The 19,096-nt window shown below is 46.7% G+C and overlaps 1 protein-coding gene across 2 annotated transcripts in view; it reads right to left on the bottom strand.

Moving 5' to 3' along the window:
• Positions 1-8,675: 8,675 nt before the first annotated feature.
• The window catches only part of LOC105807087 (huntingtin-interacting protein 1), a 44,087-nt gene continuing 33,666 nt past the window's right edge, over positions 8,676-19,096 (bottom strand). Inside the window, exons 21-27 of one of the 2 annotated variants that reach the window (XM_012640371.1) lie at positions 17,585-17,685; positions 17,211-17,316; positions 16,351-16,474; positions 15,855-15,916; positions 13,316-13,424; positions 12,493-12,574; positions 12,052-12,104 (exon numbers count right to left, since the gene is read on the bottom strand). In XM_012640371.1, coding sequence (XP_012495825.1) covers positions 12,522-12,574; positions 13,316-13,424; positions 15,855-15,916; positions 16,351-16,474; positions 17,211-17,316; positions 17,585-17,685 — 555 coding nt within the window. In that variant the 3' untranslated portion in view covers positions 12,052-12,104; positions 12,493-12,521. Of the gene's footprint in view, positions 12,575-13,315; positions 13,425-15,854; positions 15,917-16,350; positions 16,475-17,210; positions 17,317-17,584; positions 17,686-19,096 lie in introns of both variants that reach the window. The other variant, XM_012640372.1, reaches the window with a different exon arrangement.

The raw sequence follows: 19,096 nt of genomic DNA, 5'->3' as shown, positions 1-19,096 counted from the left end.
CTGCACTCTACCTAGGGCAACAGAGTGAGACCCTGTCTCAAAAAAAAAAAAAAAAAAAACTTACACTCTACAGTGGGAGACAAACTGTATTCACAAATGAAGCTTACAATCACTTCCAATCATCCAGTTTCATGACTCCAAGTACTATCTTCACATCGAAGACTCCAGAATTTTGATCTTCAGTCCCAATCTCACCCCTAAACTCTAGACCCACATATCCGACTGTCTACTTGATGTTTCCATTTGGGTATCTATCAAAAACCTCAAACTTAACATGTCCAAAATCAAATTCACAATTTCCCACTCCCCCACCAAACTGGTTCCTCCTATAATCTCCCCATCTCAATAAATAACTCCGTTCTTGCAGTTGATCTATCAAAAATCTTGGTGTCATCCCTGACTCCTCTCTTTCTCTTACACACTACATATAATCCATTTGCAAATCTCTTGGGTCTACTTTCAAAATACATTCTGCACATGACCACTTCTATCTGCTGCTACCTCTCTCTCATCCAAAGCTCTGGACTCTCTTGCCTAGAGTACTACATTGTAAATAAGACTCCTGTTTTTACCATAGTTCTCCTATGGACTGCTCTCAACACAGTAGCCAGTGAGATCTTTTTAAACATTAAGTCTGGCTGGGTGTGGTGGCTCATACCTGTAATCCCACTGTTTTGGAAGCCTGAGGCAGGAGGATTGCTTGAGGCCAGGAGTTCAAGAACTGCCTGGCCAAAATAGCGAGACCCCGTCTCCACAAAAAACAAAAAAATTAGCTGACTATGGTGGTGCACGCCTGTAGTACTAGCTACTCAGGAGACTGAGGCAGGAAGATTGCTTGAACCCAGGAGTTTGTGGTTACAGGGAGCTATGATGATGCCACTGCACTCCAGCCTGGGCAACAGAGCAAGATCCTGTCTTTATTCTTTCTTGCTGTTTTAAACACACCATGCACATTCCTACCTGAAATCCTTTTCCTTTGGAAGTAAGCATGACTCACATTTTATCTCCTTCAGCTCTCAGCTTTAAGTATCTTATCAGTGAAGCCTCCCTGACCACCTTATAAAAAACAGTAACTTCTCCCGAGGCACTCTTTTTTATTTTCTTCCCTATAGTAATTGTCACCATCTGACACATGTATTTTACTATTTGTCTCTTCCTGTGATAAAGTATAAACCCCATGAGGGTAAGGCCTTCAGTTCACTGCTTTATTCCCAACACTTAACAGTGCCAGGCACGCAGCTGATGAAAAGTATTTTTTGAATGAAGTTGGTATGTCCTAATAGAAGTGTGAAATTACAACTTTATGGGATAGGTAAATAGTGGGAGTTATGGCCCAAAATAGTTTAGGATGAATCATTTACTGCAGTGGTTTTTTTCAAACTTTTTTCTTTTTAAAAGTGAAACCCATTTTTTCAAATAGAAGCACAATTTTAAAAAGAAATAAAACCTAAGATTGACACAGAGCTGGAAAGACAAAAATCCTCAATTCAGCTTCTTCCTCCTACTCTCCCATCTGAATCATGACACATCTCAAAGCCCAGCTTGAAAGAGACAGATCTAGAGCCTGAATAGCATTCTAATGAGTTGGGCCACTATCTTGACAATAATTGGGAGCCACTAAAAGTTTCTGAGCAGGTAAATGATATATTTAGGGCTGCGCAGGTAGGGCTCCCCGCCCAGGCCCGGTAAAAAAAAAAAAAAAAAAAAAAAAAAAAAAAAAAAGATATATTTACATCTACGTTTTAGGAAGATTAGTCTCTTAAGAATGAGTAGACTGATAGCAGAAAGAGATGGCAAGCAGGAGGACCAAAGAGAAGACTGCTGCAATAGGGAAGTTAATAGTTAAAATATAGATGGGGGGCAGGGGCAGAGCAGTGAGAACACAAACAACTGAATAATGGAGACAGCTGTCTAGCACCTGGCACCTCACAGAATGATGGGGCTGAAGAGGGGCTTAAGAGTCAAATACAACAGTTTCATGCCTTAGTGACTGGTGGATTTCGCGAGTGAACACAGGAGGTGGAAGGCTGGGAAAGGAGGCAACCACCACTTTAGATTTAGAATCTGAAGTATGAAAAAAGGTACATAAAAAACTGCCCTACAAAAGATGACATGTTGTCCTTGAACTTAGAAAACACATTCTGTTGCACAAGACATTCAGGAGCTATCTAACTGACCTTGGTAAATTGAGGAGATGGTGTAGAAGACCAACCATCTGTTCAAAGTGTGCCAGAAACAGAAACAGAACTTTGGAGAACAGAGACTCCTGAGTTGAGGAGCAGAAACCAGGGAAGTAGCTCCAGGCAGGGACAAAAGACTGAATATCATTGAAGGAGTGGCATCCTGGCACCCAAGGAGCCGGAGCACAGGAACCACGGACAACAAAGGTGAAGAACCAACTGCTGTTGTGACATTGCTAAGGAACAAACACTCTGCAACTACCACACTCTGGAACTGCCTTTTATTAGGTCATTAAATATGACATGTCTGATTCCCTTAAGTGCTAAATGTGACAGTTGATAACTCTGACATTTCATTTTGACACTTCTTATTTTATTTTTATTGTGAAGGTACATCCTCAGTCTTTCAAACGCACATTTTGGCTTGTGATTATCTTCACTTTTTTTAGAGCAATTTTTGTGAAACCACGAATAAGTCAAAAATTCATGTTATTTTCGCATATGAGTTCTGCTGTGGAACCAACGCAGTGCAGACAGCTCGAAATATCAATGACGTGTTTGGGAAGGATGTGGCTAATGAACGCAAAGTACATCGATGGTTTGAGAAGTTCTGTTCTGGTGATTTCAATCTTGAAAATGAGCCACATGGGCGACCTGAGACCAAGGTGGATAATGATGAGCTGAAAGCTGTAGTGTAAGTGAATCCATCTCAACCTAGGCATGAATTAGCAGCAAGACATTACTATTCCAACAATATTGGACCATTTGAAACAAGTGGGCAAGGTAAAGAAGCTGGATAGATGGGTACCACATGAATTAAACGAGCATCAGCAGAGAAACTGTATCGAAGCTTGCCTTTCTTTGCTGTAAAGGCGAACCATTTCTACACTGTACTGACGTGATGAAAAATGGATTCTTGTCGACAACTGCAAACATTCAGCACAATGGTTGGATAAAGATGAAGTGCTGAAAACACAGTCCAAAACAGAATATTCATCAAAAAAAGCTAATGGCGTCTGTTTGGTGGTCCAGCGCTGGTATTATCCACTACAGCTTCAAGAAACCTGGTCAATCGATTACAGTGGGTATCTACTGCAACCAATTGGAGGAAATGAGGAGGATGTTTGAGATTAGGCAGCTGAGATTGGTCAAAAGACACAGGCCAATCCTCTTGCAAGACAATGCTGGACCTCACGTCGCACAAACAATGCTGCTCAAACTACAGAAACTGGACTTGGAAACTCTCTGTCATCCACTGTATTCACCAGACCCTTGCATCAACTGACTACCACTTCTTCCAGGCTTTAGACCACTTCTTGCAAGGAAAAATACTCAATTCTCAACAAGCTGTGGAAAAACGCCTTTTGCGATTTCATCGCCACTCTCTCTCCAGGCCTCTTCACTGCTGGTATAAACGAGCTACCACTAAGATGGCAAAACTGTGTCGATAGTTTTGGTGCATACTTTAACTCATTATACTGCTTCTTGTTTGAGATATAATAAACTATTGATTCGAAATCAGACATTTCATAGTTAATGACCCAATAATTGTTCCGTGCTTGACAAAACCAAGGCACACAACGCTCGGGGTCCACTAACGCATCTGTGTGGAAAACCGCTGGTGACCTGCCCATAACAGAACCCTGGGCGTGTGAGAGGCCTAGCCAAGCCCAGGGTGCAGAAGGGACTTACCCGACCGCCCTAAGTCCAAGCTCGGCCCCGGAGGGCGGTGGCCCGACCACGGCTGCAGCAACCCTGCGGCCCAAGCGGCTGAGGTCTGCGAGGGTCTGACTGCGCCGGTCCGGGCCGAGCCTGTCCCCAGCCTCCCGGACTGGCCCAGCCCGCAGTTCCGTTGGGCGCGAGGGCCCAAGCAGGCTGTAACCTCGTGCTCCCAACGTGCACCGCGCGCGTCTCGCGTCACTGCGGGGCGACTCCCGCGAGAGGGGCGCGAGGCGGCCGGTTGCTGGGCAATGAGGACAGACGGCTGCAGCCGCTAGGCGGCTCCCGGAGTCTTAGGTGGAGGGCGGGAAGAGCGCATCCTGCCCTTCTTCTCCACCTCGGATCCTGGGAGAATCCAATTCCATCACCCTTTTCTACCGTAGGGGGGATTTAACTCGGTCCCAGGTGCTCCCCAGCCCCTAGGGGAAGGAGTGCCTCCAAGGCTGTGTCTCTTTCAGGGCCCCAGTCCTCAGATCTGACCTTTGCAGGTGTCAGGTTTTTCTGGGACCTCCAGGAACAGAGGCCCCCCAACCCTGCACAGTTGGCGATTTCCCATGATTGGTTGGTTCGTTGGTTTTTGTTTTGTTTTGTTTGAAACTTACTCGGATCGTTGTAAAGACTGCCTGGAAAACTGCACATTTAGAATGAAGCCAAACCCAAAGGGCACGTGTGTGTGTGTGTGTGTGTATAACATTTGATAAGGGGTTCCCCCCTCACAATTGTTCTGTCTGGCCAAGACTGAACAGCTAGAACCTGTTCTACTAGTGTAAGCATTAAAGAAGAGCTCTTTTGGGGCGCTTCGAACTCTGAAATCCCCCTTCCCCACAGCAAACTGATTCTGTCACCTCTCTTGCGCCTTCATTTTGTAGGAAATAGTTCACATCCCTCCAGCTCTACTTCTGACAAAGACTCTCTTCTTGACCAAACTCAACTCAGACTCCTCTGACCTCTTGTACAAATTAATTTTGGCAAGGCTAAGTCAGATTAGACTTCCTCAGTATGTGATCACCCTCGATATCTGATTGTGTTCCTCGTCCTTCGCCATCCCCCACGTGCTGTCTGATCACCTTGGTGGGCCTTTAGCTAAAATGCTGCTAGGTCAGTTTAGCCAGAATCCCCCTTATCCTCTTAGTAATTTTCCATCCACTGGTCCTCACCCTGTTCCTTGGCTATAAATTCCCACTTGCCCATGCTGTATTTGGATGTACTCCTTGTGCCTTAAACACTGTAGATACTGAATAAGGATTTCTGGAAGGAAGGAAGGAATCCACATTCCTCTTACTCCTGTCATTCTTCAATCTCTACCTCCTCTGATTTCTTGTTAGCCTTTAAACATGCTGTCTTCTTTCTCCTTAAAAACTTCCCTTCATGTATTCCATTACCTCCTAAAGTTATTGCCTCATTTCTGTTTCCTTTGAATACTGCTAATTTTCTTGAAAAAGTGTCTCATCTTTTTCATGTTGATACTTTGGTTTCTAATGGATGGACATGTCTAAGTTTGGAAAGTCCTAAAAAATGGGACTATTATCTTGTTTATTTTTCTATTTCCTACAGTCTCTTGTGTACAATATGAACTCAGCAATATTCACTGAATTGACATGAATGGAGAGGACATAACTATTGTGATATTAGACATTTTAAACAATATAGAAATTGAATAGAATTGAGTTTTCAAAATTTATTTTGGCTATTGGTTCCATAGGAAGAAATACATTTAATTAGAGGAGACATGAAGAATTTAGTAGCAGTTTTAAAGGACGGTTCAGCAAGAACTTTGGTATTTAACTTGGAAATTTACACTTTCTCTAGAAGCAGTACTTCTGTGCTATCAGTCATAATTAGGCTCAGTTTGGGCCCAGAGAGGGAGCTGAGTGCACAAGGAATGAGGAAGAAGGGTTACAGAGCCTGTGTGCACAATGAGATTGTCTGGTGCAGACTTACTGAATTGTAAATGGGAAACGGCAAAGTGAAAGGGGGAACAGAAGAGGGAGTATGGACGATCTTGTGGGGTGACAAAAGGTTGTTCCAGCCTTCAGAAAGTATTTTCAGTTGGGTGGGTGTGATTAGTGAACACAGGCGAGCATAAGAGGCAGGCCCATCCTCCTACCTAAGACCCACCTACGCAACTAAACAAAACCTTCTTAGCCTGGAATGTGGACTGAATGTGTCCTCCCAAAAGTCATATGTTGAAGCCCTAATCCCCAATATGATGATGGTATTCAGAGTGGGGGGGGGTCTTTGGGAGGTAATTAGATTATAAAGGTGGAGCCCTCTGAATAGGATTAATGTCCTTAGGAAACACAAGAGAGATGATCTCTCTGCCAAGTGGGAATACAGCAAGAAGGTGTCCATTTGCAGGCCAGGAAAAGTCCTTACCAGGACCCGAATTGGCTAGCACCTTGATCTTGGACTCCCCAGCCTCCAGATCTGTGCAAAATAAATGTTTGCTGTTCAAACTACCCAGACTATGGATTGTTTGTTACAGCAGTCTGAACGAAGACAGCTTGGTATTCAAAATTTTCTTTAGCATGGCCACAACTTACCTTTTCAACTTTGCCTCCCACTTCTCTGTTCACATATTTTATGCCATCAACCTTTGCCTGCGTAATGACAATGCTTCCTTACTGGTTTCTCCCATCTACTTGGCTCCATTTCGACCTGTCCTCCACACTGTAACTAGAATGGTCTTTTCAGAATGGGAATCTCATCATGTCACCCCTTTCCCTAAAGTCTATCAACTGCTCTCCGTCATCTGCATGGTCTGCCCCTGCCTCTTTGCACAGACTCATCTTGTACCACTCTCTGCCTGGGCTCCAGCTATATATACTGGCCTTTAGTGTCCCACCACAGGGACTTTGCATATGCCACTCCTTCTGCTGGGAGCTTTCCCTCCCCCGTTACCTAGTTAACACCTCCTCATCCTCTGAATCTTAGCTCAACTATCACTTTGTCAAAGGCAGCTTTCCCATGAGCCCTCCTTCCATGCTCTGAGAGCACTCATCACTTTGCTTTCCTGCTTGCTCCAGTTGTAGTTACACTCATGTTATTGTGATGACTGGACCATACTATTTGTTTTCCTCAATAACCTGTGAGCTCCAGTAGGGCGGGACCATGTCTATTTTTGCTCTGCGTTCCCAGTGCCTGATAGTGTAGCCATTGGATAACAAATAATGAATACGGGAATGCAATTTTTGAGGACAGGGAACATAAAGCCTTTATCTCTGGCAATTTCAGTGCCTGCACAGTGAATGGATGCGTAAAATGTGTGTACAATGAAGAATGTGGTGTTAATGAGAATTCATTCATTCACTCCCAAGCAATGGTCAAAGGTCTACCGTGCATTGGGCAACAGACTAGAGGCTGAGGACAACCAGGATGAGCAAAGTCAAAGCTCACTGGCTTTAAGTCTCAGCTGTACAAAGTGTGCCTCAGGGATATGTCCTGGCTCAGACCTCATCTAGGCCATCCCCGACTTGCCCATTTCAACTTTTTGTTCCTTTTCACTTCAGCAGGGCCCCCCGCCCCCACCCCGTCTATATAAACCCTAACTCTCCTCGCCCTGAACTCTGCATTTAACGGCATGGCAGCATCATTCTGGTGGCATGATCTCACGATTCCTCCTGAGAGTATTCTGCTGGCCAGAGTGACCAGCTAGCCAGGCTGCCCTCTTAGACCTGGGACCCCAGGAAGACCCCTCAGGCATGAGAACCAGAACCTCTGGGGTACCTGGACAAGGACGAGTGTGGGTGGCGGGAGTGTGGAGGCTAGAGTGCACCTGGGAGGGGACAAAGGCTCTGCCTGGACAGCACAGCTGGCCCAGGCCAGACCCTGGCACCAGGAGGGGACTTAGAAAATTTCAGTGAAAGCACTTCAAAGCAAAGGTCCCTTGGCAGTCCTGCTACCTGGCTTTCTGGACCCCTCAGCATCACGCCCGAGCTCTGGGAGTGACCTGCAGGAGAGCTGTGACCAAGCACTGTCCCCTCTATCAGTGGTGCTTCAAATGGAGCTGGCTCACGTTGGCATTCTGCCACAAGGAGCAGAAAAGCCCAGCAGCAAGCAAATGTCCCCGTCTTCCGTATTTACCCACATCTTCCCACTGGGCAGTTCCAATATTACTTTCCTTTCTTGTGTTACTGGTTCTTTGACCTCCTTAGCTACAGACTCTAGCTTCTGATTACTGGCCTCATTCTCTCCTTACTTGATGAGTCATTTGGGCCAATTCTGCTCACCAACCCCAGCCCTTCCCCACTGGTGTCTCACCCCCGCAGGTCCCCTTGGCTTAACACACTGGCAGCATCAGGTTGCCGCCAATCCTGCTGCAGAAAGGTCACCGTGCAGCCCAGCTCCATTCTGTCAGCTCCCTCGGTAATTCCTCCGGTAGCTGCAACTGGCCTGCTCTGAATCCCTCTGTGATTAGCAGCTTCTGTCTCTGAGAAGAATTAATCACATCCAATTTGAAGGTGACAGGTTCTGTCTGCTTCTCAAGGGTGCAGAGGGAGTGGCCCACAGCCTGAGCCCCAAGATTTTATGCAGAGACCTGGCCTTCTAGATAATGTACAGTATTGACCACTTTGCACTGTTTGGTCATTCCCACGGACAGGACAGTGCACAAGGACAGGACACAGTTAAGAAGTGCAAACAAATGTTTCTAAGATACATTCCCAAAGGCGCAGAGCTAAGTGGATTCCATGAACCTCCAGATATACACGTAGTCTTTTCGTTGAAACATGGATCTCAGAGCCACATTAGTTGGTCAGTTATCACCACGACTCTCCATTGCCAGGCTGAAATATTTATTTGAAAAATTGAAAACACAGATGCATGTATTATACAAAGAAAGGTCTTAACACCATAATAAAAGTATTGTTGGAAGGAAACAAAAGCCAGTGGCTACCTGCCCTGGGAAGGTAGGCACTCAGTGAAAAATGAAATTCATTAGTAGGAACTATCCTAATGAAAAATTGGGGGACAGGTTAAAAACAGAAGGAAAAATAAACCCAACCCTATCCCTGCAAATCTAAACGTGAAAGAGTTTGTTCTAAGTTTGAGACAATTGCATTATCACCAAGATTTAACCGAAACCCCCTCGGTTTGTCCCTATGAGTGGTAATCCGCTTAATTTAGGGCCTTCAAACCTGAGGTAGTTGAGGGTCACCTGAAAGACATGTCTGGAAAAATCTACTCTCAGAATCGGACCCAACAGCATCTAACCAATTGTTTCATCTCGCTTTGGCTCCTGGGGTGAGGCGGTGCCACCACTGTGTGTTGCTGATCCTGTATTTGGTGTGGACCTGGGAGAAGAAGAAATTGAGCACACGTTGCTGGCCCAGTTTGCTGTGCTGACGGCTGGCAGGCCCATGATGGTGGTTTTCTCTGCTCCAGGTGGTGCAGTCTCTGGTGGACCAAGGATGGCAGAGAGAGGGCAAAGCCGGTCTGCTTGGAAGGCCAAGTTTGGGACTGAAGGCTTTCATTGGCAGGAAGGATTTCCAGAGATTTGGAAAGGTGGTAGAAGGTAGCAAGACATTTCCCAGTTATTAAAGACCAGGGTGAAGTAGAGCCAGTAGACTCCTCTCGACTAAGAAGCTGACAAAGAAATGAGAACTTCCCCGGTGCAAGCTGAGAACCAGCTCCTTCTCAGGGGCAAGAGGCCAAAGCAAACAAACCTAACCGAAGTGACATGTACTCGTGATCCCTGCGCTACCTGGTATAAACCTTGGTGTCTGACTTGGAGCTGAAAACAATTCCAAGAAAGGATGCTCTGGGCAGCGTTTGATTCTTCCAGCCACTGGGTTAAGGACTCATATTCAGGTGGGCTCCTAGGGACACTGCCGATGGCAGCAGGATTGGCAAACAATCTAAATTATGGTCTAATTTGAACCCCTTGCTCAGATATAAAATAACCCCACAAAGGAGTCTTTTCTTCTATTTTTTTCCCTTATTATGTATACAAATATCCTTACTCTAGAGGTATTAGAGCTCTGTATGACAAAATTAAGTTGCAACTGAATATCAACCTCTTATTCATCCTAAGCCATTTTTTTCTTGCCATGTTGTCTTGTCATGACCCATTTACACTCATCCCAAGACTTCGGTCACTAGTGATGCTCAGTGACTCATTTAAAAGGCCTGTGAAGTTCATTTTTAGCTTTAAGATGTGATTCCTGTTTTAATCAAAGGTATTTCACAGCAAGTAGAACGCATTCGTTTTTAGAGGAGCCAAGGCAGGACAATTTGACTTTGGCTGGAGAATGGAACAGTTTCTAATCTGAGCTATTATGAAAGTAATCACACTCCATCTACAGGTATTTCCCCATGTGACACTGAATTAGCCGGTGCTCCTGTTTAAGTGCTTTCTTAACTGTTTTATTACTTAGACTAAGTCCGGGAAGGTTTTAAAAATTACTGTGGCTTCTTTTTAGAGGGAGTGTTATTCAGAGCATCCTAATCTGGTCCAATGCACTACACTTTTCCCCCCACTGGTAATTCAGAACACATGCGTTTGAATGGTTGCAACCCTGGAAGTGAGGACCAGCCACTTTTGAAACCGGCGACCCACACTGAGAACACACTGATTGGCTTAACTGGCACAACTGGGACAGGGATGCCGCACACCAGTCCTGAGCCTTGGGATGGAAGAACACTAAGCACAAAGCAGCATTAAACTTAAGACTGCCCGGTTCCTACTGCTGATACCTCCTTAGCCCAATATGGAGGTCACATCTGAGTGTGGTCATCTGAGATCCTGGGAGACTGTTTTTTGGAGTGCCCCACTTAGAAAATGCACAGAAAGGGAGCTGGGGGGGTGGGGTAGAAAGAGGGGGGCTGATTCACAGTGATCGAACAGCAGTCTCACAACCCATCACGTAGCAAAACTTAGCAATGTTCCTTTGTGACCAGTTCCGGGAAGTGCTTGTTGGCTACTACTACTGAGTTGCTAGAGATAAAGAAGGAAGACGTTGTTTTTCCAAGATCAGAAGGCCACTTAGATGCTGGGGTCCATCTGGGAGTGGAAAAGTGCTGGCAGGCTGCCCATCTCTAGGAGGCTGTTCATGTGCCCTCTGTCCTTATCCTATCTGCTGGGCAGCAAGAGCCTGGAAGGTGTGGCTGGAAAGCATCAGAGCCAGTGGCTCCCCTTTCCCATTTCCCTGACCCAAAAGCTTGGAGGGACCTGCTTGCTTTGGGATCCACGCCAGGAACAATCCAGGGATGGCACCTTGGCCTTGTGCTGCTGTTTCTTGAAGGCTGATGCCGCAGGGCAGCGATACAAGCCTTGTCACAGTCACAGGCAAATTTCTGTAGGCTGTTGCCACTTGAAGGAGGTTAGTAATAAATACTAAGGGTACCAAACCAAGCACAAGGCTCTTTCCTGATGGGAGCAAGCGTGTCTGATCTTCTGGGTCTGTCAACTGGGTAGAATATGGAACGATCTTCTTCAGATTCAAGAGGATGCCAAGGCAGACGTCTGGAGAACAGAGTTGGGAATCCCTCCCACGATCCCTCTTAGGGCCCCGCCTGTGAATGAAGGGAGGTGGCCCACTTGACGTGACATGGACGATTCATTCCAGGGGAAGTAGTGTTGTTACTCTCACCAGCTTGGTTCAAGCGTGAGTTAAGGTTTTTGAGCCTGGTCACAGGAATTCCTAAGAAGGGTGTCCCCTGAAGACCTGGGCCATGCATACCTCTCCTGTCCCTCCTTCTGTTACCCTCTCACTTGTGAAGGGGGACAGAGGCTTCCAGCTGGAGTCCAGCTGGAGGGAGGAAAGGCACTCGCTCTGCTTCTGCCTTTTGAGGACAAGCTGTTACTCAGCAGCTCTGCCTGACGCTGGAGCGTGGCCTCGGCCACCCAGCCCTCGCTCAGCAGGAGGCGGAGGTGGAGCACCAAGGCGAAGCCTGAGCAGCACCGTTGCTGGAACTGCCGTGGGGTGGGGTCCCAGGGAACTCAGAGTTCCAGGGACATGCCCTTTGGGACAGTTGGCTATGTGAGTGAAATTTAAAAAAAAATCAAACCAAAAAACCCCAACCAACCACCATAAGAAGCAGTGGGAATCCACGAAACTGCCCAGAGAGGGGTAGAACTGTGCTGGCATTCTCAGCCAGGACACCCCGCTGTTCTTCTGACTGTGCGGATTCAGGGTAGTGTCCTGGTTTGGAATCCACCAGCCCTCTGATGCTCACAAGTTTGTGCAAATGATGAAACTGAACAGACTGAGAAGAAAACAGAAAAAAAAAATGCATAAGATCTTCCCTCTCCAAGCTCTTGACGACACCAAGAAGCCCCTCTAATAAGGACACCAATTGTTGTGGGGGGCAAAAGGAGGCAGGCATGGATGGAGGTCGCTGTGGTGCATGGCCTGACCCCCTCCTCTTTGGACCTGAGGTTGTTCATGGGCGGCCTGGACACTAGGGAGGCGGGCAAAGAACAGAGACCGTGGGTTCAAACAGGACGGGTGTCACTGTGGAGGGAGTCTTTGGAAGGGTCATGCAGGTCCTCAGCACTGGGCAACGGGAGTGGCGTGGCTGCCACGGGGACTTCCACCGATTTGGTCTGTGGCTGGGGAAATAACACACACAGAGATGGGTAACAAGGATTTACACTCTGACGCATGGGGTGTCAGTTTGGCTCTATTCTTTTTCGGTTACCGCTTCTTGCAGTGCAGGTGGAGACGCTTCTGTTCCTAAAAGACAATGACAACTTATGTCACATAGCAAGTCATGCATGCATGCATCTAACCGATGAAAACTGCCACCACGTTGGGCTCTAAAATACGCTACAGTCATAACCACGGTATAAATCATCTATTCCCCGAGCACTGTGTCCAGGAACTACTAGGATCTGTCTGCAGTTGGTGCCCACAGTCAGTCAAGTTAACAGTCTTGGTTGTGATCAAGGTGACCACTTTGGACATGCAGAAAAGCAGTACACATAGACTTGGGGACAGTGAGTACCCGGGCCGGTAGGCAGAATAAGACTGCATGCCACTCTGTTTCTCAGTCCCTGACGCCCGCTACCTTTTGGCCATTACTGCCCATGACCGGCTCTAGATGGGACGTTGCCATTCACGTGTCCCTGTCTTCGGATCTCCACTGACCACTATTCATTCCCTGTTCAACCCTGTGCTGGGCAGAGCTCAACTCCCGGGGAGTCAACCAGGCTGCCTGGGCCTGGGTGGGAATGGCAGTTAAGTGAGTGACCAGTCCACGGGTCAATATTTAAGCCTTGAAAGATGATGACAAAAGCTTTCGATTTTAGGCTTAAAGGTTATTTACAACTGAACAGAAAACAGGCTTGTGAGGAGAGAAAAGGAGGAAGTGACCCACCCAGTGGGTTCCTTGTTCTGGTCTATTGAAGGGAAGGCCCTGGCCGCACACCACCCCTCCCTGCCGCGGGCCAGTGCCGGTCCTCAGACTCAGCTTACCTTCTTCCCAGCCCTCAGCAACACCGGCAAGCTCGTAGTGCTTTTTCCGAAGTTCTCCCAGTTTCTGACGCTCCTTCTGCAATTCGTTTTCTAGCTCCAGCACCCTAACCTGGAAGGGCAGAGTAAGTGGAATTTTCTTCTGATCAGCTCTCTGAGACCTGTCTTACTTTGACGTAACCCCTTTTCCTCTGCAGTCCGGATTCCTGCTTCCGTATTATTCATCCTGTTTCCATGGCTTACCCAGCCCTCAATTTCAACTCTCTTCTCTGCTCTCATTTCTCTCTTCTCCTATTCATCTGTCTATCTCAGGAGCTTTCGTGTTTTTCTGTGACCCTCACTGGAAATGCACACTGCCTTACAAACCAATGCTCAAATGGGAGGTGGGCTTATCTCCTGTCCCTCTGATAAGTCACTATCTAAAAACAACCCTAATGTTTAGCCTACCTGTATGGCTGGTTCCAATCTAGTTTCTTTAATCCCAGTTCCCTGGAAGTCTAGGTAGGAACCAAACATGATGGTTCTGGTAATTCTGAGGTGCTGGTGCAACATAGGGTTATTACTACAGCAAAAGACACGGACAATCTTACTAAAGGAAGGGGCGATCTTGGTTGGCTCTACTTCTCATCAATTTTATTTTATTTATTAATTCAAGAAGTATTTGCTCAACACCCATCATGTACCCTGGGCTCTGTTACAGGTGCTGGAGACAGTGATGAACACATAGACAAGGTCCCTGCTTACCTTGCAGGGGGGGAAAGAGACAGACAGATGAACAAGAAAAGTTCAGATCATAAAGAAAATGACACAGGGCGACATAACAAAGACTAAGGATGGTCAGCGAAGGCTGCTATCAGGAAGTCACTTTTGAGCTGAAACCTAAATGGCCTTAAGAGCTCAGCTGTTGAGAGAACTGGGGAAGAACATTCTAGGCAGAAGAGCGAAGGTTCCAAGGCAGGAATAAGCGAGAGGTGTTGGGAGAAGGAAGGAAGTCCTGTGCCAGAGAGGGAGGGGGTTGTGAGATGAGCTGGGAAACAGGCAAGGATCGCCTCACCCAGGGCCCACAGCCGGGTGAAGAGTTTGGATATTCTATGTGCAAAGGGCAGCCCTTGGGAGGATCCCAGCAGAGAGGCGGTAGGTTGTGAGTCGCGTTTTGAAACTATCATGTGGAGAATGATGGACTTTAGAGGGTCAAGAGTGGAAGCAACCAGAACCAGTGAGGGGGTTCCTTTTTTGTTTTTAACCTTTTCATTAGGGAAAATGTACAACGTCTACAGAAGGATGGAGGCTAAACATAGCGACCCCTCTACCTGGGCTCCACGACCCACCTTCTCTCGGGCAGACCTGTCTCAGCAGTGTTCTCTGATGTTCTCCCCACCACCCGTCCCTGCCATGGGATTATTTGAGACAAATACCAGCATGCATTATATCTAAGTTGCTTTTGCAGGAGACACTCAATGGTGGCTCAGACTAGGGTAGGAAGGAGAGAAGTGGGAGGCTTAAGGCTTTGTTTTGGAGACTTAGAGTTGCTGGGACTTTCTGACGGTTTGGATGCGGAGGGTGAAGGAAAGAGAGGATGCAAGGATGACTCCTAGGACTGGGGCTCCACACTCAGGTGGCTGGCAGGGGTGCCATTTACTGAGGTGGAAAAAACCAGAAGAGGGACAAAGTGGGGTGAGCAGGACAGCAAAAGGGCTGCTTCGGACATATTATGCTTGAGAGACTTATTGGGCATTAAGCAGAGATATCAAGCAGGCAGCTGGATATGTACGGGGCTCGAGGAGAACATCTAGGCTGGGGAGAGGAAGGTGGTATTACCAGCACATACATGGTACTTAAGGTCACAAGGGACTGGTGAGACCATGGTGAGATCATTACATGGGACAGCCCTTCTTGTCTTGAGACACAAGCCTGGCCACGCAACCCTTCCTAAAGATGCTGAGTGACCCGCCTGAAGAAATCTGATGACCCCAATCTGGATTTTACCCATGACTGATGACCACAACGTCTAGAACAAGGATGTCAGAGGTTTCTCAGGATCTCACTAATTCCTATTTTGCAAGGCACAATTTTCCTGAGCAACAGGGAGAAATGGCATTGCCTTTGATGAGTTAACAGGGAATTGATTGTTTAAAAAAAAACTAAAGGTCATACACAAATAATTCATACCAGAAATTTTTTTTTTTTTTTAAAGTTTGCCTTTTGAACTTGCCAGAAAAAAACTAAAAAAAATTAAAAAATTCTCTATAGTAAGACAAGTAAGTAATAGTCTCTGGACTACTAGGAGATTCCCAACAATGTTTAGAGAACACTAGTCCAAGACTAGTGGGCAAGAGTTAAGACCTTGATCTTTACTAATCACCTCTCTCTACCTCCACTGTTTTTCCAACATCATTTACAATGAATCTTGGGCTAGTAGGTGCAGCCGTGTTCACTTCCCCCAAGTCTTCCCCTCTCTCTCTGGCTTCTCTCCACAGGAATAATATTTGGGGTCGATGTCCAAGAAATAGAGACTGCCCAAACTCAGAGCGGGAGCTCTCACCTGGGAATCCATCTCTTGGCGTTTGATCTGGGTCAGTGTCATGCTCGAGAAGTCCATATTGTCTGCAAGGATGGAAACGAGAAAGCCTTGTCAAATACGACCCCTGGCAGACGGGTGCCCATGAGAGGTGGCCCGTGCCAGTGCTCTGCTGAAATGCCTGGCTTGCCCACCGAGGGATGAAGAGGAAGGAGGGATGAAGTGGTTATGGTGTAAACAGGATCCAACCTCCCCAGGGTCAACCAGGCTTCTCGAGTCATTTCTCTAAATCCAGAGAAACCACTAAACAGAGAATCCACTGAAGGGCCTGCCACTGTAGTGACACAAACAGCATGCCTACATGGTGTCCCACCTTATGAGAAAACAAGTATGGATGTAAAAAGATGAAAAATAGGAAATAATTTAGAAACAGAACCGTGGGACATTGGGATCACAGGTGAGAAGGCAGAGAATGGATAGAACAGAGTGGGTAAGAACAGCATCCCTTCTGGAAGGCTACCTGTCTCCTCGATCTGTGATTTGCCGGAAATGGTTGAGGCCACGACCCCGGCAGTGGCCTGGTTCACTCCCCGAGAGGCCTGCTGCAGCTGTGCTAGGTTGGGGCTGTCCTTATCGGCTTTTACCTGTCACAACAAAGCAGATTTTGGTTTCCACGACACCTAGAGCTGCAAGGACCATATCGAAGAGTTGGTCTGATGGTTCTTGACAAATATGTGTGATCCATGATAGGTACTGATCAATTAACTTCTCAAAAAATTACTGCCTATAGGGTCAGCTCCTAGCGTAACTGTAATATAAAAAATGATTCCTGGCTTATTTACATGGTGGCTCCAAACTGTAGCTTTATCATTTATTAGGACCAAGTGTCCCAGTTGTGGAAAGCAATTTGGGACAACAAGAAATAAGAACAAATAGAGGACACTCACTGGGTACTGTCAAACTCTCAAAAGGAGTTCGGTTATAAGCCCTGCATGAGAATCAGTTGGGGCAGCAATTCAAATGAGGAGACTAATGAGAAGTCGTAGAATCTCGGAGGCAAGCCAAACGCCTTGTTTATTGTGCCAACCTATTCCTTATTTGAGAATTCCTTGAATGCCGGGATTGCTAATCAGAGGTTGGCATGGCTGGGACCCTCCAAGGCCACTTGTAACAGAGGCGAGGAGAGCCACGAGGATGCATGTGGCAAGCTGGGTAGAGGGACTCCTTGCTGATAGATGAAAGACTTCTAGCGGAGTGTGGTATGGGACCCAATCCATCTGGACCCTGGATAAATCACCTGCTCTCAGGGCCAGTTCTACCAACCAAGGACTCTCTAACCTAGCCAAGGTTAGAGGCCTCACAGTCCAGCACAGGTTGTACCTTGGATGCAGCCACGAGCTGGGCTGTGCTAGCAGCAATTTCATGTGAACACACCATTAGCTCCTCAAATTTCCCTCTGCCTTGGACCACCAGATCAGCTGCATCCCTGATAGGAAAAGACAAGATGGACCAGGTCACAGGCAGATAAGCTGCAGCCCTCACGACCCCACATCCAGACACCCCCATTGCCCTGCTAGACAGGGAGGGGCCTGCCTGCTCTGCATCACCCGGGAGACCCAGGCTCCCTGGCAAAGTTTTCACTTCCTTATCAACAGTTCATTTCTAGGGGACAGATTTTTCTCCCTTAGCTATGGTTTGGGGTGGATCAATGGAATGAGTAGGGGGGAGGAGCCTTGGGACCAACAGACACTTACACCATGACAGTAGCTCCCCAGCCCACAGCTTTGGAGGCTGAGATGAGTCCTTCTGTCCATCGAGAGTTCTTGGCGTAAAACTCTTTAGGGGATGCTGTACCCTACGGAAGTAAAAAAAAAAATAATAATAGCTATCTTTTATTGAGTACCTACTACATGACAAATGCTTTCATATGTATTATCCATATCATCTTCACAGTAACTCTCAGAGGTAAGCATTATTTTATTCCTATTTTACAAATAAGAAAACTAAGGTTCAGAGAGACAAAAATGCTTTTCCCAAGGCTATGCAGTAAATAAATGGAAATCCTGGGCTTTTCTGACTCTAAAACCTGTATGTAGCATTTCTATTATAGCATAATGTTTCTGTATTTTATATAAGAATACATATATGTGTTTGTATATGAAAAAGTTATAATTTCAGGGAAGTCTAGCTGGCTCTCCATGATTTGTCAGAAGAGGAGAGTATGCAGTTAATAATTTTTAAAAATTATTTATTTTTTGGCCAGGCATGGTGGCCCATGCCTGTAATCCTAACACTCTGGGAAGCCGAGGCAGGAGGGTTGCTTGAGCTCAGGAGTTCGAGACCAGCCTCAGCAAGAGCAAGACCCCGTCTCTACAAAAAATAGAAAAAATTAGCCAGGCATCATGACCTTGCCTGCAGTCTTGGCTACTCGGGAGGCTGAGGCAGGAGGATTGCTTAAACTCAGGAGTTTGAGCTTGCTGTGAGCTAGGCTGACACCATGGCACTCTAGCACAGGCAACAGAGTGAGACTATCTCAAAAAAAAAAAAAAAATTGGTTGATTGATTGATTGATTGATTGTAGAGACGGCATCTTGCTATGTTGCCTGGCTGGTCTTGAACTCCTGACCTCAAGCAATCCTCCCACCTGGGCCTCTCAAAGTGCTGGAATTATGGGTGTGAGCCCTCATGCTTGGCCTCAAAAAATTATTTCTACTTTGATTTAAAAAATGTTGCTATGCTTTGGAAGTGTCTGATAGCCTGAGACTCTGCAGATACTCAATCCATCTATTTTAGGGACAGAAAGCATCGCTGCTTGGTCTGATAAAAAGCACCACCAAAGCAGACACGGCTGCTTTCTTTATAGGACTGTTTCCAGGCTCATAACTCCCTCCCTGGACTTAGGCTTCCAAGGCCGCAGCTGCATTACAGGGATGTGAGGGAAAAATAATGACGATAATGCCAGCAAAGGCATGAGAACATGAAGTGACCTGTCCACAAGAGGCTGACAGCATGGTCTGTCTGTGAATTATAGCAAGTTAACCCGGCTGTTGAAAACAGACCTGGCGGAGCTCCCTGTGAAAAGTCAGGATCAAGTTTGCTCTTGGGATCTGTCCAGTTTCCAAAAGTCCTCACATCTTCCCCAGAGGGCCCCGACTTGCAATGAAAGTGGCTTCCACGGCAAGTTCCAATGACTTGGGAGCTGGCTCTGGGAGCTATGACTGACCACCCCCTTGGGAGCTGCGAGGGCCCTGGCTTCTCCACACGGC

Source organism: Propithecus coquereli, unplaced genomic scaffold, assembly GCF_000956105.1.
Source record: "Propithecus coquereli isolate 6110/MARCELLA unplaced genomic scaffold, Pcoq_1.0 Scaffold150, whole genome shotgun sequence".
Lineage (NCBI taxonomy): Eukaryota > Metazoa > Chordata > Mammalia > Primates > Indriidae > Propithecus > Propithecus coquereli.
This window is presented reverse-complemented; position numbering and strand designations above follow the sequence as displayed.